Source organism: Sycon ciliatum, chromosome 9, assembly GCF_964019385.1.
Source record: "Sycon ciliatum chromosome 9, ocSycCili1.1, whole genome shotgun sequence".
NCBI classification, from domain to species: Eukaryota; Metazoa; Porifera; class Calcarea; order Leucosolenida; family Sycettidae; genus Sycon; species Sycon ciliatum.
Window position 1 is genome coordinate 1,022,438 of NC_088651.1, and position 22,507 is coordinate 1,044,944.

Below are 22,507 nucleotides of genomic sequence, written 5' to 3' on the forward strand. Positions count from 1 at the left end.
TACACACTACGAGCAAGGAAGAATGATTGTCGCAGAGAACGGATCGAAAATATATAGCAGAGCAAACTCTAGCAAGACATGCAACGATGCATGCCACCCACGTTAAGCTACGAGCAAGCGTCATCATAACGCAGCCACACGCCTTCCACATCGGAGGCGAGCGACACGCATGAATGCCAAACTTTAGTATGACACGTTGAGTGCCTACGACGCATGCCGCCTACGTTGAGCGTCGCGCATGAATGAATGTCGCGTTGAGTGTCACGTTGTATGACACATAGAATGCCATGATGCATAGAGTACCATGTGAGCACGTACAGCGCACGTTCATAGCAGCATAGTTTGAGTGGTAGCACGAAGCAGCCGCGTGCACCCATTAATCTGCATTATTACTATAATGCTACACACACACACACACACACACACACACACACACACACACACACACACACACACACACACACACACACACACACACACACACACACACACACACACACACACACACACACACACACACACACACACACACACACACACACACACACACACACACACACACACACACACACACACACACACACACACACACACACACACACACACACACACACACACACACACACACACACACACACACACACACACACACACACACACACACACACACACACACACACACACACACACACACACACACACACACACACACACACACACACACACACACACACACACACACACACACACACACACACACACACACACACACACACACACACACACACACACACACACACACACACACACACACACACACACACACACACACACACACACACACACACACACACACACACACACACACACACACACACACACACACACACACACACACACACACACACACACACACACACACACACACACACACACACACACACACACACACACACACACACACACACACACACACACACACACACACACACACACACACACACACACACACACACACACACACACACACACACACACACACACACACACACACACACACACACACACACACACACGTCTTCAGGGTTTGCAGCATGCCGGAACGGTGACTCTATCTGCTACTTCACTCCGAAGTACCATTATGGCATACTCACCCAGGAATGCTCCGAAGGGATGTCGAACTCCGTCTTGATGTTGGCCGCTGGCACAAACGCCTGGTACCACTCATCCAGCTTCTTCATCACACCTACAAACGCAGCGACATACACAATACCGTAGAATCCCGCGGATAAGCCCACCCGTGCATAAGCCCAGGCCAAGTTCGAACATTGCAAAGCTTTGTTGTACAAGCCCATGGCCTAGGCCGTACCATGTACGTAGTACATGTACATGTACGTGTTTTTTGTTTTTGTTTTTCAAGTTTTGTACATTTCAACACAATCATCGGTTGTTTTTGTTTGCACGGTGATTTTCAGCAATGTACCTCTCATTTCCTTGGTACTTTTCAATAACACAATTTTGGTGTCGGCGTATAAGTCCATGCCCACGTATAAGCCCATGTTTTTGCATACGCCTACCGAAATGTCCTTGTGAAACAGATAAGCTCAGGGGCTTATCTGCGGGATTCTACGGTATGAGTACAGCATACACAATATGAGCACAGCATACACGCACATACACACGCGCTTGTGCATGGGCACATGCCGGGGGAAGCTACCGTTACCAATCAAGACATGAGCCTGGTACAATCTGCTTCTCAGTCATGGTACATCAGTCAGGCAAAGTGGGGAGTCATTATTTTACAACTAACCTGGATTAACTACAGTGTCCTTGGATCCGGAGTAGAGGAAGACGCGCGACCGCTGCAGGTGCTCCAGGTTGTCAATGCCGCTCATCATCTTTGCCCTTGCGATCAGCCATGGTACATTGATCATTAGTGGTACTTTCATACAGTTGACGGTGGCGGAGGTCAGAATGCCTTCAGCACAGTAGTAGGGTCCTGCAAGCCAGGTGAAAATGTCATCATATAATATGATGACATTTTTTGCTTTTACGGTATGGGTGTATCAACGAGAGAGCTTGGAAGCTCAGGGCCCTACGCTATGCTTTTTTGCCTTGATGACCTAGACAAAAAAAAAGCATAGGGATGTTATAAATTCTTTAAAAAATTCCTTTTTTTTCAAGACATAACCTGGGATTCGAACCCTCACTATCGCGCGCCCTGCATGCATCCCCCGATACACTTCGCATACATACTAATTCTTCCAAGTTGTTTCACATTGTGATCTTGCATTTGAAAGCCCTATTTGAATATGCTTTGTGGCCAGCCGTCTTTGATGGCACGGTACGGTAGGGGATAGGTACGGGACAGGTACGATCGAGGGTAATACGACACCGTCTCCCGTACCGTACCGTACCATCAAACACAGCTGGCCACATACAGCTGCCCGCAATATTCAAATAGGGCTTTCAAACGCAAGATAATAACGTAAAGCAACTTGGAAGAATGGGTATGAATGCGAAGTGTATGGGGAATGCATGTAGGGCGATAGTGCGGATTCGAATCCCAGGATATGCCTGAAAAAAAAAGGAGAATTGAAAAATTTATAACATCCTATGCTTTTTTGCCGTCAGATACGGATAGCGCCAGGCGTGACACAAACAAACAAACAAACACCAAATTAAAGCTGTGTGGACCCTGGCTAGCGCCAGACGTTACTGAAGTAACGTCTTCTGCATAGCTACGGGAATAATATTATTATTGATACACCCATACCGTAAAAGCAGAAATTTCTGGTGGTGTATTTTTTCGGTATTCTCCAAAATCGGCGTTTCACTGGAGGAAAATTTTTAGTAAACCTGTTTTCCAGGTAAGTGTACTAGTACTAGAGCCGAAATTTTCGGTGCGTTTTATTTTCGGTAAAAACTGTCGGCACCGAAGTTACGGAAATAAAACACCACCGGAAATTTCTGCTTTTACAGTACCTTGTCTATGCGGGCGGTCCGGGACCGGGCACTGCGCGTAACTTTGAAATGTCTGTAACTCCGAATCACATACATTTTGATGAGGAAAGGCCATACATGTCGATAAGGTACATTACGTCGCTGTTTCCACAAAAGTGACAAAAGAGAAGTAATATTTCCCCTGAAACGCGCCCAAAGGATGCCCGGGCCCCGGTGGACCAAAGTGCTCATAACTTCGCGGTCCGGAAAACCGAGGTATGAGTGTACTAATACATGTAATAATACCAGCGGTAATACAGTGAAATTCCCCTAATCCGGTCAGATTGGGACCAAGCACTGCCCCTACCCCCCCCCCCCAGGTTGGGACCGAGCAAGCACTGCCCCTACTCCCCTAATCCGACAAGGTTGGGACCGAGCAGAGCCCCTACTCCCCTAATCCGGGCAGGTTGGGACCGAGCACTGCCCTTACTCCCCTAATCCGGGCAGGTTGGGACCGAGCACTGCCCCCACTCCCCTAATCCGGGCAGGTTGGGACCGAACACTGCCCCTACTCCCCCGATCCGGGCAGGTTGGGACCGCGCACTGCCCTTGCTCCCCCAATCCGGGCAGGTTGGGACCGAGCACTGCCTGCAACTAGGAATTGTCCGTAACTCACAACATACATATACAGTATCAGGGTTCTAGCCAGGTCAAAATAGAAGGAGGATGGGCAGGGGAACAATTACCCCGTGACCCATTTTCCAAAATTTTCGAAAATTGTCCTGCCATGTCAAATGCAACCCACGGGAGCAAACCCTGGCTTCACCCCAGACAAGTGCGCCTTAATGAGCTCTCTGTGTCTGCATTTTCATTGAATGGCATGAAAAAGCACAAAAACGACAAATGATTAGGAGGGCGCTACTTTTCCACAGGGGCGCTCAATCAAAGTAGGGAGGGGAGGGGGGGGGCTGCCCCCCCCCCTCCCTACCTTCCTTTGGCTAGAACCCTGCATACTGTAAGTCTGACCTGATGCATGCATGTAATGATGATGTCATCAATAACCGACTCATCATACACTACAGTCTTACCTGATGCATGCATGTAATGATGATGTCATCATATGGTCTTACATGATGCATGCATTGCATGCGCTGATGATGTCATCATATGCAGTCTTACAACATTATGTGACATCATGACTTACCTCCGGCTACGATGCCAGCCCCGATGACTTGACTGGAGAAGGCAACATGGTATTGCACTGCAAAGAAACCGCCGGCGGAGAGTCCCGACACCGTCGTGCGATTCATGTAAATGTTGTATTGCCCTGCAGATGTTAGCACACGTTACATGTTTTTTTATAACACGTTAACCTCTACAGAATGATGCTCTGTCGAGCGGGGATTTCAAAATTCTACGGTCCGGCATGATCAATGTTTACATACAGCAAAACCTGTAACTAAAGACCACCGTGACTAGCGACCAACCTGGCACTACAGACCACTTCGCCAGGCACGGACGGCCTCACATTCATACATGGTTGTGCGGTGCAAACCTCTAACTAAGGACCACCTGCCACTAAAGACCGCTTTCTCTGGACCCACAGGGTGGTCGTTAGTTACAGGACCTGGTTTTACTGTACATGTGGAGGGGACGGTTCGATACCGGGACGGTTTGATACCGGAACGGTTCGATACCGGAACGGTTCGATACCGGAACGGTTCGATACCGGAACGGTTCGATACCGGAACGGTTCGATACCGGAACGGCTTGACAGCCAAATTTGTATAGACCCAAACCGATCATCAGCGTGGATTGATCACTCGAAATATGTTTGTGGAAGGAAACTGGCATGTTGAAGTTTGGCCAGAGTCAATCGAACCGAGCCACTCCTTTGTGTTGGCCCATTACCTCCAAGTTGCCTAATTTTTCGCTTCAAATCAGAGGTGGCTCCAAACCGGAAAGGTTTTAGAGTGCAGGTCAAAATCACTCTGAGTTCTGAAATTAGGCAATTGCTATCGCTCCACGACGGCCAGTACAGAGTAACAGTAAGCCTTGTGAGTGCTTCCATTAGTTTTCATTGGTATAAGGTGCTTTATTGGCGAGAGGTGAGCCGCTGTTTACCTGCGACAAGAAGTTGATTTTTCGAAAGACGTAAAACTCAAGTCGCAGTGCGAAGCAACACGTCAAAAACTCACCTGCTTGGCATGGCGAGTCTGGTCATCGCAGAGCCATGAAATTTTGGCTCGGAGTATAACACATCGTAGTCTCACTGTGACATATGTTGTCTAATCAAAATACCAAGAGAGAAAGTGAATATTGAGTCCGGTCCGGTTTGCGACATATCTCCTATTTGAAACCGTCTCCTCTACCACCGAGAGCCATTACTCGAGAGCTGACCTACATGTATAATCTCGTCTCTCTCTCTCTCTGATCTCACTAGTTAAGGGAATGGGAATGGGAAATGTCTCTCTCTCTCTGCTCTGCCAGATGTTCTTTATTTTTTTGCATTATCGCTGTTCAGGTCGTTGAACGTCTCAGTAGCTTGTCAGTTTTGTGCCCTATTACCACACTTTCCGACTGCTTATCATCTTGTTACAGTCGTGGATAGTTGCTTCATAACTCGTTTCCATGTGATGTCTTCTATTTGAATCATTGTCACTATTGTCGACAAATACCCAATAAACAAACTGTTGTCTCCCAAGCGCACATTAACATTCATTTTTACTTACCCAATTTGTCCGCTAACCGCATCTCTCGCCGCTCACCCGCCACACATTGCTGCCAGGCGGTAGCTAGGAGACAGAGCAAGGCGAGCGCTCGCTGAATGGCCATTATCACTGATGCCATTAAGATCCACAATGACGGAGTCTGAATTACCCGAGGATGAGATGACTAGATATTTGTGTGCAAGACCTCCGTGGGTCACAAACAAAGTCGCTGAATGGGACAGGTTCTACTTTCGTCACCGTTGCAAGCAGAGAGCTGACTTCAACCGATAGTTGCCACAAAGCTGCGGCGATTCCCGCGAAAGACCTACAATAGTATCAGGAGCGCTTCTCAGTCCACTCGACTTGAGCCTACTGAATCTGTGCGACTGGTAGACCTACGAGGAATTTACTTGATGACCTTACGAAGATAGTAAATAATTAGTTGTGGATTTGTTCATCATCACGACATCAGCGCTAGTCACTCATGATCACGTGTGCGTGTCTGATTATGGAGACTGGAACGCGAGAGGAATGCCAGCAAGATCCGGTGACAGCGCTGCACTCATATGAAGTGGTGATGCCCATCATGGACATGGTCATTGGTGCAGCTGGGTGACCTTCGAAGCAGGGAGTTTCCGAGTTGGTCTTCCTGCCAGGATCCTGGTCAGGTGACGAGTGCTATCCACACTTTTGGGCGCAGTTTCCTACACAGCTCGTGCTCGGCATCAATCTTCGTCTGGTGTTACATTGCATGATCACTGAGTCTGTTGGTGGCAGGAGGCTAGTCACGATGATTGTACTGTAACAAGATCCCACGATGTGCACTGCAGATATAGCCCCCTCCCCCAAGAGGGATTCTAAAACTTGAAAAAGGTGCGGGAACCAGACCCCCAGTGATGCACGGCTTGTGGCTATGGCCTTATGGATGGAGTAGATCTACACCTGGTACGTGTGGTCGGTGGTATCATTGCCAAGGGAATGATGTCATGCAGACACATACACTGAAGTGTAGGCCGCTAAGTTTCCTTGGCACGGGCACGGAGTCATCAAGATCAGGATCAACCGACACCACTGTCACTGGCCAGCAGAACTAGATACCTCCCCCCCCCCCCCCCCACACACACACCCCTATCCAGTCTGGTGAATACGCTAGCGTCGCTGCCAGGGTGGCATGCAGATGTCCAGGTCTGTGGCTGCACATACTTGCTGTGCTTACAGCCTACAGGTCTGTGCAATCGTACAGACCACATGTAAGCACTGCGCGGGTATGTGCGATGGTTCCGTCGGTCGCCGAAGAACTGGGTGCGGGTCAGCCTCGTAGCCGAGACCGTTTCCATGTACATACATTACAGTATTAGATAAACCTTGTTTTGTTGAAACATGTTGTTACTAAGACAACTCCCTAGGATAAAAAATAAAAAATTCACGGTTCGCGTGAGACTCGGCCAAAGGCCCAGTTTTCCGCATCCGCAGGAACGCCACCACCCTCTTGGATCAAGGCGCAGATGCAGCTCCTAAGCTCCTAGGATAAAGACTTGATTAAAGAGGGTCAACCTGGGTAAACCCTAAACTAAACAACTAGTAGTCTATAGTACAAAAGAAAAGGAGGAAGAAAAATAAGGCTCTACGAAAACAAGAGGTAATGATGCCATGCAGCCAATCAGAGCACAGGTATCAGTCACATGACACACTGGCAGAGAAAGAGAGAGAGAGAGAGAGAGAGAGAGAGAGGGGGGGGGGGGCAGGTCGGTCGCATAACACACTGGCGGTGTGGTCACATGACACACTTGTAGATCAGTCACGTGACACACTGGCAGAGAGAGGGGGGGGGGGGCAGGTCGGTCGCATAACACGCTGACGGTGTGGTCACATGACACACTGGTAGATCAGTCACGTGACAGACTGCCAGTGTGGTCACATGACACACTCGTAGATCAGTCGCGTGACACACTTGCAGAAAACAAAGAGTGCACTACATCACCACCATGACAATAGCGGCCGTGACAACAACAAGCGAGGCCGCGAGGCGACCGGCCGCCGAACCGTCCTGGGAGAGCTGGCAATTTTCGGCATGAGCGTGTGTGTCGGAGGTTATATTGCGGACACACGCGTTCGGATTGTGCCCGCTGAACTCCATGGTGAAGCAGTTGGTGTCGTTGGCGTAGAAGAACGACGTGCCCCACTGACGGTTGCACAGACCCCTGGCGTTGCCGTACCATTGTTCAAACGTTCTGCAGTCAGTCAACGTATGCAGACACACACGTAAACAACCATACAAGCTATAGCAGGGACCGCCGGAAGCAGTGTCTGATTGGTCCTGTAGTATCATGGCCTTTCAAGTCTGTGTATGATATGGCGGGTACGCCAGCCCTCCACAGTAAGAAACATGTGTTGATGGCTGAAACGTTGGTCCGGTAATAACCTGACCAACCGGACCGGTTCCGGCGGGCCTGCACTGATGATAGCGATAATACCCAGATTGTCGAGAGTGCTCAACACCACAAGGATGGAGCAATGCCACAAAAAGGCAGAAGAGCACAGAGACAACCGGCTAGGTCATTGTCCTAAAACACAAGCTATACAACTCGCAGCTCTCTCCATTGCTGCAACGACAACACCAGCGGCAGCAGATGCAGAAGCACCAGTAGCAGCAGCAGCAGCAGCAGCAGCAGCAGCAGCAGCAGCAGCAGCAGCAGCAGCAGCAGCAACAGCAGAAACAACACACTGGTGACAGCCACAGCAACAGCAGCAACATACGCAGCTGCATGTGTTACCTGCATTGGTGATTGGCTGGACAGAAGTAGCGTCCAAGAGTTACGTTGAAGGTGAAGTCATTGACAAAGTCAGGTGAGCAGATCTGGACATCTTTGCATGCCTCGTACCATCTATCACAATAGCTGAACAGAACGGTGAAAACAAGACAGACATGATGTAAGTCAGGAATCTTTCATTCCTTCCCACTAGTCAAGGGAATGGAAAAGGGAAAACGTCTGAAGAAAAATTGACTATCATTACCCAGTGTCTGCTCCAGACGGCTGGTCAGCAACCCGGTTGGGGGGGGGGGGTACTTGGACTCCCTAACGTACAATAGCCGCACTTGAATATACCTGACTATGACCCGGTTGCAAGACTTGTGCCAGGTACAGGTGTATCCGGTTGGTTTGAAATCCTAGAGCAGACGCTGCTACCAGGATTCAAACCAGGGACCTTCACTTGAGGCCAGTAATGCTATAACCCCTGAGCTATGGTGTAGCTGTCATCCCAGCAGCGACCGTTAAACTTTTTATTTTCATGCATTGGAAAAGATTTCATACATACTATAATATATTGTACTTACTCGAATAGAGCCCCCCCCCCCCACCCCCGGGAGCCCCCCCCCCCACCCCCGGGAGCCCCCCCCCCACCCCCGGGAGCCCCCCCCCACCCCCGGGAGCCCCCCCCCCCCGCCCCCATAGAGCCCCTCCCCTTGAATAATACCCCCCCCCCCCGTGTAATGCCCGTTAGAAATAATACAAGCACCTCTCGAACATACCGGCAAGCAAGAACTATTCTTCACAAAGCTTGGGAAGACCGAGCAGTGCTATGCTCAGTAAGGTCAAGTGCGTACAAAACGTCACGTGTACATTATGTATGTGCATGCCGGTACATGACGGTAACGAACACACACACACACACGCACGCACACACACACACACACACACACACACACACAAACGCACACACACACACAAACACACCCACACAAACACACACACACGTACACACGCACACACGTGTACTCATGCAGACTTACTCGGCACAGACAGGCACCCGGTGTACATAACCAGCAAAGACAGGGTGCTCCCATTGTCGAAGATACGGATCACATTCATAGAAGCAACTCTCCAGCTTCAAATAGCGATAGCAAGCATCAGGAACCTCTCCACAGTCATTCAGGTAGAAGCCATAGAGCTCCCGATCTCCATTTAGTTCAATTGAGCTGCGACAGCATAATGGGAGAGAGATAGAGAGACGGGGGGGGGGGGGGGTGAAGGGAGGGGGAGGAGAGAAGGGGGGGGGAGTGACAGAAGGGGGAGAAGGAAGAGAGAGAGAGAGAGAGATGGAGGGGGAGGGGGGAGAAGGGGAGAAGGGGGGGGGGGGGAGTAAAAGAAAAGAAGTACAATGAAACCTTGTTAAAAAGACCAACTCAGGGCAAGAGAAAGAACCCCCAACATGCTGAAAATAATACCCCCCCCCCGCCCCCCCCCCCCCCCCCAGGACCAACGCAGGTAGTCTGATTGCTAGCCCTTCCTGTGCAGTGGTCGCGGTGCAGCAGCTGTGATCGCCGTACTGCGAGCACACACACACCGGTGAAGTAGTGCACATATCAAAGTTTTCTGAAACGAAATTGGCCAACCTTAACCCGCTCGCACCCGGCCATAACGAAAATATTTCGTTTTGAGACAAAGGTTCGATATTTATTTTATGGACGCGCCCTTACCGTGCGGTGGTCGCTATGCATATCGGACCATCACACTTCACCGGTATTTTTCTACTCCCTGCTCCTTACCGTGCAATGGTTGCTATGCAGCAGCTGTGGTCGCTGTACTGCGAGCACATGCCGGTAAGGTAGTGCATGTACATATATCACAGTTTTCTGAAACGAAATAGGTCAACCCGCTCCCGCCCCATAGCAAAATATTTCGTTTCTTGAAAAAGGGTTCGATGTTTATGGACTCGCCCTCACCATGAAGTCTCTCTGCCAGGGAGTACTAAAATACTGGTATTTTTCTACTCCCTGCTCCTTACCGTGCAGTGGTGGCCGTGCAGCAGCTGTGATCGCGGTACTGCGAGCAGACTCCGGTGAAGTTCGACACGTGTCCTGTGTGGCTGCGTGTGGCGTGATGCGTGCCCGGCAGACATGACACGTTGGTGCGGACAACGCGGCGACTCTGCAGTGCCGGTAGCTGCGACGACGACGGTGCATGGTCACCACGGCTGCTGGCGGCCATGATTGTCACGGAGACGGCGACGAATGCCATGACAACGCGCCATGACGATGATGAAGGCGGTGGTGACATTTCGCCCGAGACGTGTGATGGTGATAGTCCGCCAAGCCAAGGAGTTGTGTCTGCATGGAGAGGGGCAGTGAGAGCGGAAGAGTAGTGTTTTTTTTTTATTCTTTGAAGATGTTTGGCCTCTGCTGGTCTGGCGGTCCGTACAATGGGTGCGAGATCGCAACGTAAATAACTCACGCAATAAGGGGCTAGTGGCCGTGTTTAAACAGTGAAACACTAAAGCAGGGTTACTAGCCTCTTATTGCTATACAGGCTGTATAGCCACGTGTGCTCTTTCTGCAGCAGTGAGTTCCGACTGGGGGGGGGGGCTGAGGAGTTTGCAAACCAGGGTGTAGCGATTTTACTACTCCCAGGTGCTTGCCCTGCAGCGCGGGACTTGGAGTTGGATGGCCTAATGCCCGGGGAGGCTCATGCAGGCACGGGCCGTTGCACTACGGAAACAGAGCTAGCTGCACAGACAGTGAACGCAACTTCTTCGTTTTCTTCACGAGAGCAGATCACATAATGGTCAAAACTGCTTCTGCACTGAAACGTTTGAAGTGAGAACGTAGATCTACGCACACACAGTATGCGAGCGCTCACACACAATGATCTGGAATTCCCATCAAATTTCCCCTTCCCACCGTCAAACCACATACCTGACAGTGAAACCGGCGGATGTCGTCACGGTGGGGTGATCTGGCGACGACAAACTGATCAATAGTCTATTGATGCGTTGCGCCACCCTCCGCACTGCCACGTCTGCACCCCTGTCCGGGAAAACTAACAAGCACACACACACCGCTACTTGACGTCTCGCGCACCGCGGGCAGGAAGAGGACTAGAGTGTCTGAGTCCGCTAGCACTCGTCAAGTTCCTAGCAGGTGATCCGATCGGCGGTCCGAAAGCAAGATGGAAAGCAGTGGAAATAATAATTGGTGGAAGGCGAACGGGTACCCTCGCGAGGTAGCCTGCGGACGAGTGAGTGCCATGCCGCCAGGTCGCTCATGCCCATGGCTTTTAGTTTTGCCAAACCGTGGCGTGTGAGCACGATAACCAATAACAGACTTCACCAAGCATCGCGTGTACGCAGTCGATCGATCTCGAAGGCACGCAACGCACGTGCACACTGTCCGGACTCGATCGACTCGCGTACTCTGGTACTCGACTCGAGGTGGTACTCCATGGCACACCATGCATGGTATTAAAAGTGGTAGGTAGGCCTACACAACAAGGGAGTAGCTACTCCCAGTGGTGGTAGCAGAACTCTTCCAGTGCTAGCCAGCTAGGTCATAGAGAGTGGAGCGGAAGTACTTGTCGTTCTTATCTTACGATGGGCGTCCTCAAGTAAGTAAGTAAGCTTTACTCAGTTTGTGTGGCAAGATACCAAAGGCAAAGACAAGTCCTTGTCCACGCATGCACAGAGCGTGCAGAGTGTGGCTTTGCATGCATCTGATAGCTGCTAGATGCATGCGTGCTGCTCTGCCGCTGCATGATGCGCATAAATAATGATGGCGAAGGGTTGGCCAAGTAGCCAAGCGGTGGCTATTGGACCAGGAGCATGGAAGTGTAATAGGTAGCCGAGTGGTATCAGGAGGCACACACAAGAAGACTGACTAATATTATGTTCTTCGGCTCAATCTGCCTGAAGTTATGTATACAACTGCTCCGGCTCAATCTGCCTGGAGGGACTCTGAAAGGAATATAACTGCTCCGGCTCAATCTGCCAGGAGGGACTCTCTTCTCTGATATGAGCTAATCTAATCTGATGTTGGCAGAAAAGACAGCAGCTTTTATAGGCGAGCAAAGTATAATGACATTGAAAAGCAAACAGGCGAAGGTAGGGAACTATTTTAAAGGTCGGTAAGCCAGTGATTACGAAATCATCCTTCTACAAGTTCTAGAATAGTGGAGAAGTAAACCTAGAGCATCATTGCTATACACGTAGACGAAGTGAGCATTGCGTAACATTAACATAGTGACTAAGGGGTCGTCCACAAATATCGATGTTTTTTTAGAGAAGATATTCGTTCGTTTGGGGGGGAGGGGGTTTGGGCCCTGTTCGTCTCGTCTTTGCAGAAAAAAATATCGACCCTATCTATGGACGGGCGCTGTTCGAACATGTAGTTTATGACCTACACAAAGTGAAAGTCAACCTCGTGAGCATAGCCATGGCAAGGCTGTGCGACCGTGGCAACATAAACCTAGGTGTATGGTGAAATTAGAGTGGCTGCTGGTCACGTTTCATGAGGAAATTGAACTTCATTAAAAAATATCGATCCCTTGCATGAACATGTGTATGTTCGTTATGAGGGGGGGGGGGGGGGGAGGGGGTCTAGGGAGAAATGAACAAATATCGTCTTGAAAAAAACATCGATATTTACGGACGGCCCCTAAGCGAGGTATTCTAGAAGGTGAGATATCTATAATTATTATGCAATTTAGCAACATTACTCATCGGGCATATGACGTGGAAGGTCTGGAATAGTCCGGAACAACATGACATACATGACTGTACTAACTAGTAACTAAAAGGAAGTGATACTAGAAGTGATGACAGCAACATGCATGGAAGATCTATGATCTTCTAGAAGCACGGTACTCCTGATGTAATCAAGTCATGTGTGAGGTACATGAATGGGAACATGATGTAGGACTTGTCCGAAAGTAGTAAGAAGAGTAATTATAAGAGTCATGCAGAATACATGTACTAGTTATGTGTAAACTGTAAAGCAGGGATACTACAGAAGCACAAAAGGCAATAAGTAGCTGTTGAGAGTAACTTGTTCAGCATACTGCAGCAATGCTGTGTCCACAAGCAGAGCTGTTCACCAGTCGTAGTTTTCGGGGTGCTGAGTCGAATGGTCTTGGTCCGAGGAAGCTGAGACGCTCCCTTCCTCCATCATTCCTAATCGAACTCGCGGACTTCCACCGAAACTGGATGACTGCGCCCTACTAGATGGGGTATGTATGCAAAATGTCACTAAGGGCACATCACTCCTTGGCTTTTCGAGGAGTTTCGTTTTTCCGAAGAGGTGGCCTTATTGGCCTCTTCAGAAAAACGAAACTCCTCAAAACTCCTCGAAGCTCCACAACCTCATCCGATGGGAGAGGTGGATTAGTTCCGAAGAGTTTGGAATAGCTACAGTGTACGTCACGCAGTACGTGGAGATGGTAGATCTGATCGGATGTGTGTGTGTGTGTGTGTGTGTGTGTGTGTGTGTGTGTGTGTGTGTGTGTGTGTGTGTGTGTGTGTGTGTGTGTGTGTGTGTGTGTGTGTGTGTGTGTGTGTGTGTGTGTGTGTGTGTGTGTGTGTGTGTGTGTGTGTGTGTGTGTGTGTGTGTGTGTGTGTGTGTGTGTGTGTGTGTGTGTGTGTGTGTGTGTGTGTGTGTGTGTGTGTGTGTGTGTGTGTGTGTGTGTGTGTGTGTGTGTGTGTGTGTGTGTGTGTGTGTGTGTGTGTGTGTGTGTGTGTGTGTGTGTGTGTGTGTGTGTGTGTGTGTGTGTGTGTGTGTGTGTGTGTGTGTGTGTGTGTGTGTGTGTGTGTGTGTGTGTGTGTGTGTGTGTGTGTGTGTGTGTGTGTGTGTGTGTGTGTGTGTGTGTGTGTGTGTGTGTGTGTGTGTGTGTGTGTGTGTGTGTGTGTGTGTGTGTGTGTGTGTGTGTGTGTGTGTGTGTGTGTGTGTGTGTGTGTGTGTGTGTGTGTGTGTGTGTGTGTGTGTGTGTGTGTGTGTGTGTGTGTGTGTGTGTGTGTGTGTGTGTGTGTGTGTGTGTGTGTGTGTGTGTGTGTGTGTGTGTGTGTGTGTGTGTGTGTGTGTGTGTGTGTGTGTGTGTGTGTGTGTGTGTGTGTGTGTGTGTGTGTGTGTGTGTGTGTGTGTGTGTGTGTGTGTGTGTGTGTGTGTGTGTGTGTGTGTGTGTGTGTGTGTGTGTGTGTGTGTGTGTGTGTGTGTGTGTGTGTGTGTGTGTGTGTGTGTGTGTGTGTGTGTGTGTGTGTGTGTGTGTGTGTGTGTGTGTGTGTGTGTGTGTGTGTGTGTGTGTGTGTGTGTGTGTGTGTGTGTGTGTGTGTGTGTGTGTGTGTGTGTGTGTGTGTGTGTGTGTGTGTGTGTGTGTGTGTGTGTGTGTGTGTGTGTGTGTGTGTGTGTGTGTGTGTGTGTGTGTGTGTGTGTGTGTGTGTGTGTGTGTGTGTGTGTGTGTGTGTGTGTGTGTGTGTGTGTGTGTGTGTGTGTGTGTGTGTGTGTGTGTGTGTGTGTGTGTGTGTGTGTGTGTGTGTGTGTGTGTGTGTGTGTGTGTGTGTGTGTGTGTGTGTGTGTGTGTGTGTGTGTGTGTGTGTGTGTGTGTGTGTGTGTGTGTGTGTGTGTGTGTGTGTGTGTGTGTGTGTGTGTGTGTGTGTGTGTGTGTGTGTGTGTGTGTGTGTGTGTGTGTGTGTGTGTGTGTGTGTGTGTGTGTGTGTGTGTGTGTGTGTGTGTGTGTGTGTGTGTGTGTGTGTGTGTGTGTGTGTGTGTGTGTGTGTGTGTGTGTGTGTGTGTGTGTGTGTGTGTGTGTGTGTGTGTGTGTGTGTGTGTGTGTGTGTGTGTGTGTGTGTGTGTGTGTGTGTGTGTGTGTGTGTGTGTGTGTGTGTGTGTGTGTGTGTGTGTGTGTGTGTGTGTGTGTGTGTGTGTGTGTGTGTGTGTGTGTGTGTGTGTGTGTGTGTGTGTGTGTGTGTGTGTGTGTGTGTGTGTGTGTGTGTGTGTGTGTGTGTGTGTGTGTGTGTGTGTGTGTGTGTGTGTGTGTGTGTGTGTGTGTGTGTGTGTGTGTGTGTGTGTGTGTGTGTGTGTGTGTGTGTGTGTGTGTGTGTGTGTGTGTGTGTGTGTGTGTGTGTGTGTGTGTGTGTGTGTGTGTGTGTGTGTGTGTGTGTGTGTGTGTGTGTGTGTGTGTGTGTGTGTGTGTGTGTGTGTGTGTGTGTGTGTGTGTGTGTGTGTGTGTGTGTGTGTGTGTGTGTGTGTGTGTGTGTGTGTGTGTGTGTGTGTGTGTGTGTGTGTGTGTGTGTGTGTGTGTGTGTGTGTGTGTGTGTGTGTGTGTGTGTGTGTGTGTGTGTGTGTGTGTGTGTGTGTGTGTGTGTGTGTGTGTGTGTGTGTGTGTGTGTGTGTGTGTGTGTGTGTGTGTGTGTGTGTGTGTGTGTGTGTGTGTGTGTGTGTGTGTGTGTGTGTGTGTGTGTGTGTGTGTGTGTGTGTGTGTGTGTGTGTGTGTGTGTGTGTGTGTGTGTGTGTGTGTGTGTGTGTGTGTGTGTGTGTGTGTGTGTGTGTGTGTGTGTGTGTGTGTGTGTGTGTGTGTGTGTGTGTGTGTGTGTGTGTGTGTGTGTGTGTGTGTGTGTGTGTGTGTGTGTGTGTGTGTGTGTGTGTGTGTGTGTGTGTGTGTGTGTGTGTGTGTGTGTGTGTGTGTGTGTGTGTGTGTGTGTGTGTGTGTGTGTGTGTGTGTGTGTGTGTGTGTGTGTGTGTGTGTGTGTGTGTGTGTGTGTGTGTGTGTGTGTGTGTGTGTGTGTGTGTGTGTGTGTGTGTGTGTGTGTGTGTGTGTGTGTGTGTGTGTGTGTGTGTGTGTGTGTGTGTGTGTGTGTGTGTGTGTGTGTGTGTGTGTGTGTGTGTGTGTGTGTGTGTGTGTGTGTGTGTGTGTGTGTGTGTGTGTGTGTGTGTGTGTGTGTGTGTGTGTGTGTGTGTGTGTGTGTGTGTGTGTGTGTGTGTGTGTGTGTGTGTGTGTGTGTGTGTGTGTGTGTGTGTGTGTGTGTGTGTGTGTGTGTGTGTGTGTGTGTGTGTGTGTGTGTATCCCTTTGAGCACGCTCAGCATCACCGACCACCTCACGGATCCATTGTTCCTTTGCACCACGCACCGCCCTCGCAACCGACCGCTGGGCTGATCTAAATCCGGAACGTGTCGTTTGATTGCCTGCCGACAACATTCGTTCATGGGCACGTCGCTTCGCCTCAATAAGTGGCTCCAATGCTGCCCTATTCTCCAGAAACCAGTCTGGTTGCCGCCGCCGACCATGGCCCAGTGTTCTCTCCGCTACGCTGGTGATGTCATCACGAAGGGAATTCCAGGTCTCTTCAACACTCTGGCCACCACCGACCGCGCCACCACAGGCTGCCTCCATTGACTCTCGGTACTGCAGTAACGTATCAGGCTCACGCAGGCGATGGGTGGCATACGACCTCCGCTTAGGGACAGTGGATCTACGTTGGACGAAGTCCAGGACAAGCTTGGCCCGAACCATGTAGTGGTCAGTCCAGCACAGTGCGCCGCGGACAACACCAACGTCCTTACAGTAGCAGCAATGAGCTGTACGCATGATGACATAATCAATGAGATGCACTTGGCGAGTGGCTGGATGAGTCCATGTTCCACGCTTACTTCGTCCCTTCTTGTACCATGTATTCATTACTGACAATTGATTAGCTGCACAGAATGACAACAGCTCCTCACCAGCCCGATTGCAATTTCCAAGGCCAAATTGGCCCAAGACACAACCCCACATCCGCTCATCCCCTGGCATGCCATCGATACGACTCACAGCGCTGTCTGCATAGTCAGTGCTGGACCCGACGCGCGCGTTCAAATCCCCAAGGAGCACAAGAACATCTCTGGATGGGATACTGTCCACAACTCGTTGCAAGTCATCGAAAAACTTGCGTCTTACGTTCGGTGGGGCTTTACTCGTTGGAGCATAAACATTGACGATAGAGACACAGAAATCTGCGTGTCGCTTACCTCCACCAGGGAGTTTATCACCTCGCTTGGCGACAAGAAGACGAGCAGTGACAATACGCGAACTGACGGCGCTCCACTGCTCCCCTCCGCTCTTCCACATCCCGGTCACGGCGGAATTCATCAAAATTCCAACTCCCTCGTTCCGGCGGCCGGGCTCACTCCCCAAAGGCAAAGGCCTCCCAGAGTGTAACAACGTACCGCTCCCAGCAGGCCAGACGTCGCTTCCAAACCATTTCGTCTCCTGAATACCAGCAACGTCCACGCCGAACCTGCCGAGTTCCTCCACAAGAAAATCCAGTTTCCTGTCAACGGCGGTATCCGAGACATTTTTATTTTTACGGCATATTTTGGCATCACCAGCGTCCTCCACCAAGGACCGAACGTTCCATGTCGCAGTGACCAGTGTCCCCTTCGCCTTCGTCTTCCCCGTCCTCCTCGTTGAGCGTGCTCAAAGGGATGGCTGTGTGAGGTGGAAATGCATCCGAAAATTGCAGCGAGTGGATGATGGCAGGCGTACGGTCACACCCTCGGCGGTTTATGATGGAGACGGACACCTTACTGACAGCCCGGAAAGTCTTGTTACGCGTTGGCATGCACACTTCGACAGAGTGCTCAACATTGCTAGTCAGTTTAGTATGCATGTCATTGATAACATGCCTACTGCTGAGCCGCGTCATGAACTTGACATGGCCCCGACATTTGAGGAGGTGATGGCTGCGATGCGGAGGATGAGTAGGGGCACGGCTGGTGGCTCGTCAGGTATTGTGCCGGAATTGGTGCTGGGTGGCGGTCTTGCTCTCCACCGGCGTATTCATTCTCTGATTTCCCAGATTTGGGCAGGTGGCTCCGTTGTTTCTGAGTGGCGCGACGCTGAGATTGTACCCATACCGAAGAAAGGCGACCTACGGTCATGTGACAATTGGCGAGGCATCAGCCTGTTGGATGTAGTCGGTAAGCTGTTTGCACGGGTTATCCAGGATCGCCTTCAGGAACTGTCCGAGGATGTGCTGCCTGAGTCACAGTGCGGTTTTAGGAAGGGACGTGGGTGCGTCGACATGGTGTTTGTGGCGCGCCAGCTAATCGAGAAGGCCATCGAACATGATACGCCACTGTATGTCATATTTGTCGACCTGAAGAAGGCTTATGACAGCATACCTCGTGAGGCGTTGTGGCTTGTCCTCGGGAAGCTCGGTATTCCACCTACCCTTCTCAGCTTGATTCGGTCCCTACATGTCGGCATGAGGGCTCGGGTTCGTATATCTGGTCGCTTGACGGAGGACATATATGTTAACAATGGTCTTCGCCAAGGCTGTACTCTTGCCCCCACCCTATTCAATCTGTATTTTGCTGCCGTAATGTCGTCTTGGCGTTCCCGCTCTTCTGTTCCCGGCGTGTCCCTGCGCTCACGCCCTGGCCGGAAGCTTGTTGGGGATCGAACAACCAAGGCGCGACTGAACACGTACCAAGTTACCGAGTCCCAGTTCGCTGATGATGCCGCTGTATACACCACATCAAGAGAACATCTGGAGACCCTGGCAAACGAGTTCATCGCCTGTGCCTCTCAGTGGGGTCTCACTGTCAGCATCGCCAAGACAAAGGCCATAGCAGTCGGCCCGGGGGACCTACAACCTGATGTCGTCCTCGATGATGGTGGAGTTGTGGAGATGGTCTCCGGCTTTACTTACCTCGGTAGTGTGGTGAGTTGCGATGGGTCACTGGACGTGGAGATCACCTCCCGCTTGGCCAAGGCATCTCGTGTGTTTGGTTGCCTCCTGACCCCGATTTTCCGGTGCCGGGGTTTATCCATCGACATTAAGTGCACGGTATATCGCGCTTTTGTCCTGAGCACTCTGTTCTACGGTGCAGAGACATGGGCTGTGAAGGCTACCCACGTCCATCGGCTGACCGTCTTCCATCGCTCCTGTATTCGGTCTATCCTCGGTGTATCGCGGATCCAGCAGTGGGAGGACAGGCTCACATCGGCAGAATTGGGCAGGCGATTTGGCATGTCTCTTGACATCTCCGATTTGCTCCGACAGCATCGTCTGCGCTGGCTGGGGCACATTGCCCGTATGGAGGAACACCGCACTCCGCAGCAGATGGTATTTGGCGAGTTATATGCCACTCGCCCCCGCCACGGTCCGAAGAAGCGATGGCGTGACGTTGTTGTCACTGATCTAGCTGCGGCACAGATCGGAGAGGGAGAATGGTTCCATCAAGCCCAGGATCGCCCAACCTGGAAGCGGTTGTGTCGTCAGCAGCCTCCTCCACCCGGACCGAAAGAGTTCCGTTGCGCATGTGGCAGTCCCTTTGGCCGCATTGGGGACCTGAGGAGGCACGCCCCCCACTGCCGCGTCTGAGCCATCATCGCTACGCGATGGGCGTCCAAGGTCCAAGGTGTGTGTGTGTGTGTGTGTGTGTGTGTGTGTGTGTGTGTGTGTGTGTGTGTGTGTGTGTGTGTGTGTGTGTGTGTGTGTGTGTGTGTGTGTGTGTGTGTGTGTGTGTGTGTGTGTGTGTGTGTGTGTGTGTGTGTGTGTGTGTGTGTGTGTGTGTGTGTGTGTGTGTGTGTGTGTGTGTGTGTGTGTGTGTGTGTGTGTGTGTGTGTGTGTGTGTGTGTGTGTGTGTGTGTGTGTGTGTGTGTGTGTGTGTGTGTGTGTGTGTGTGTGTGTGTGTGTGTGTGTGTGTGTGTGTGTGTGTGTGTGTGTGTGTGTGTGTGTGTGTGTGTGTGTGTGTGTGTGTGTGTGTGTGTGTGTGTGTGTGTGTGTGTGTGTGTGTGTGTGTGTGTGTGTGTGTGTGTGTGTGTGTGTGTGTGTGTGTGTGTGTGTGTGTGTGTGTGTGTGTGTGTGTGTGTGTGTGTGTGTGTGTGTGTGTGTGTGTGTGTGTGTGTGTGTGTGTGTGTGTGTGTGTGTGTGTGTGTGTGTGTGTGTGTGTGTGTGTGTGTGTGTGTGTGTGTGTGTGTGTGTGTGTGTGTGTGTGTGTGTGTGTGTGTGTGTGTGTGTGTGTGTGTGTGTGTGTGTGTGTGTGTGTGTGTGTGTGTGTGTGTGTGTGTGTGTGTGTGTGTGTGTGTGTGTGTGTGTGTGTGTGTGTGTGTGTGTGTGTGTGTGTGTGTGTGTGTGTGTGTGTGTGTGTGTGTGTGTGTGTGTGTGTGTGTGTGTGTGTGTGTGTGTGTGTGTGTGTGTGTGTGTGTGTGTGTGTGTGTGTGTGTGTGTGTGTGTGTGTGTGTGTGTGTGTGTGTGTGTGTGTGTGTGTGTGTGTGTGTGTGTGTGTGTGTGTGTGTGTGTGTGTGTGTGTGTGTGTGTGTGTGTGTGTGTGTGTGTGTGTGTGTGTGTGTGTGTGTGTGTGTGTGTGTGTGTGTGTGTGTGTGTGTGTGTGTGTGTGTGTGTGTGTGTGTGTGTGTGTGTGTGTGTGTGTGTGTGTGTGTGTGTGTGTGTGTGTGTGTGTGTGTGTGTGTGTGTGTGTGTGTGTGTGTGTGTGTGTGTGTGTGTGTGTGTGTGTGTGTGTGTGTGTGTGTGTGTGTGTGTGTGTGTGTGTGTGTGTGTGTGTGTGTGTGTGTGTGTGTGTGTGTGTGTGTGTGTGTGTGTGTGTGTGTGTGTGTGTGTGTGTGTGTGTGTGTGTGTGTGTGTGTGTGTGTGTGTGTGTGTGTGTGTGTGTGTGTGTGTGTGTGTGTGTGTGTGTGTGTGTGTGTGTGTAGCATTATAGTAATAATGCAACTGTCTTAGGCCGATTCCACACTACGCCGAAAGTGGCTTTGCCTTGAAGGCATAAAGTGGCTTATAAAGTGAAGCTGCATTCACACCTACAAGTGTCGATCACGGGACTTTGCTTTGAAGGTTAGACTGTGAGGCTTTCCTGTGCTTGATCTAGCAACGGCGGTAGTGGAGAGGCTCTTTGTTGGGCCAAATCCTCGAATATCACCCATTTTCGCGTGCCCAATCTTGAAATTTGACCACGCTAGAGCGCGCTGTGTAGGCGGATTCCAGATCATAGGTCGAATATTTGTCAACCTCGCCAACAGGCATTCCGGTGGCAGTTTTCGTTGTGTATGTCTCGTACAGTCCTTTCGCCTTCGTTTTCATGTTGTCGATTTTGGAATGGACGATCGACGCAGTATATTGCCTCCTCCCGGAGCTGTTCAGCAAACAAATTCAGCTTGATGGCGATCTCCTCCGGCGTAGCTCCTGCGAACTGTACCGGCCGGAGGTCGCCTCAAATGTCCGCTCCAAAGCTCGATCAGCTTGCCCTCAAGCTCCTGGCTAAACATGACCCTAGGCATTGTTGACAGCTCACAACTCACCACAACTGAAAGATACGACAGGGAACATATTCGGAAAAAATCGAAAGGCTGAAGAAAGTCAGAAAAGTGTCCTGAAAAGGTAAAAAGTTGCCTTGAAAGAGGGTGCTGGTGTTGCTTTGTAGACAACAAGCACTTTTCACTTTCGCGCGTTTCTCAAAGTGATCGCCATGGCAACTTGCCTGAAAAGTGCCTGAAAAATGGCTTTTTAGGCAGGATTTGGTGTAGTGTGGAATCGGCCTTACTGGTTCTCATCCGTGTTGCTTGAACTCTTGTCAGTGTCCTCTTTACCACATGCTGTCTCAATCCACACACATTTAATGCCTAGCTACCCAGGGGGCTTTTTGTCCTCGTCCCTCTCTTGGCTCCGCCAAGATCTCTCTCTGCAGTGCCCCCTCTCTGACTCCTCCCTTGGCTCCGCCAAGATCCTGCTCCGGCAGTGACCCCTCTCTGACCTCTCGTAGATACTTGGCTCCGCCAACATTCTGCTCCAGCAGTGTCTACGTATATCTCTTGTCTGACCTCTCTCTTGGCCCTGCCAAGATTCTGCTCCGGCAGTGACCCCTCTCTTTACTCAGGGCCCTCGGTCGCCGTCCCTCGGACGCAGACTCTTGTAGATACTTGGCTCCGCCAACATTTTGCTTCGGCAGTGTCTACCCGGCCGACCCTGAATCCTCTCTCGTAGATACTTGGCTCCGCCAACATTCTGCTCCGGCAGTGTCTACGTATTACTCTTGTCTGACCTCTCTCTCTTGGCCCTGCCAAGATCCTGCTCCGGCAGTGATCCCTCTCTT

General features: G+C 50.7%; 3 protein-coding genes across 4 annotated transcripts in view; all 3 read right to left on the reverse strand.

Annotated features, from left to right (window-relative positions):
* Positions 1-6,072, reverse strand: part of LOC135825255 (poly(3-hydroxybutyrate) depolymerase-like) — an 18,716-nt gene extending 12,644 nt beyond the window's left edge. For both annotated transcript variants that reach the window (XM_065337997.1, XM_065337996.1), the window contains exons 1-4: positions 5,676-6,072; positions 4,148-4,270; positions 1,811-1,999; positions 1,155-1,246 (exon numbers count right to left, since the gene is read on the reverse strand). In XM_065337997.1, the coding sequence (XP_065194069.1) occupies positions 1,155-1,246; positions 1,811-1,999; positions 4,148-4,270; positions 5,676-5,793 (522 nt within the window). In that variant the 5' untranslated portion in view covers positions 5,794-6,072. The remainder of the gene's footprint in view (positions 1-1,154; positions 1,247-1,810; positions 2,000-4,147; positions 4,271-5,675) is intronic.
* Positions 6,073-6,957: 885 nt separating this feature from the next.
* LOC135824700 (riboflavin-binding protein-like) lies at positions 6,958-11,813 on the reverse strand. The gene is made up of 5 exons (XM_065337411.1): positions 11,350-11,813; positions 10,443-10,764; positions 9,448-9,633; positions 8,429-8,551; positions 6,958-7,885 (listed from the first exon to the last, which is right to left on the reverse strand). The coding sequence occupies exons 2-5, from the start codon at positions 10,712-10,714 to the stop codon at positions 7,627-7,629; spliced, it is 840 nt and encodes a 279-aa protein (XP_065193483.1). The 5' UTR covers positions 10,715-10,764; positions 11,350-11,813; the 3' UTR covers positions 6,958-7,626.
* Positions 11,814-12,612: 799 nt separating this feature from the next.
* Positions 12,613-17,522, reverse strand: LOC135825064 (craniofacial development protein 2-like). The gene is made up of 2 exons (XM_065337801.1): positions 16,517-17,522; positions 12,613-12,626 (listed from the first exon to the last, which is right to left on the reverse strand). The coding sequence occupies exons 1-2, from the start codon at positions 17,520-17,522 to the stop codon at positions 12,613-12,615; spliced, it is 1,020 nt and encodes a 339-aa protein (XP_065193873.1).
* Between the last annotated feature and the right edge of the window lie 4,985 nt (positions 17,523-22,507).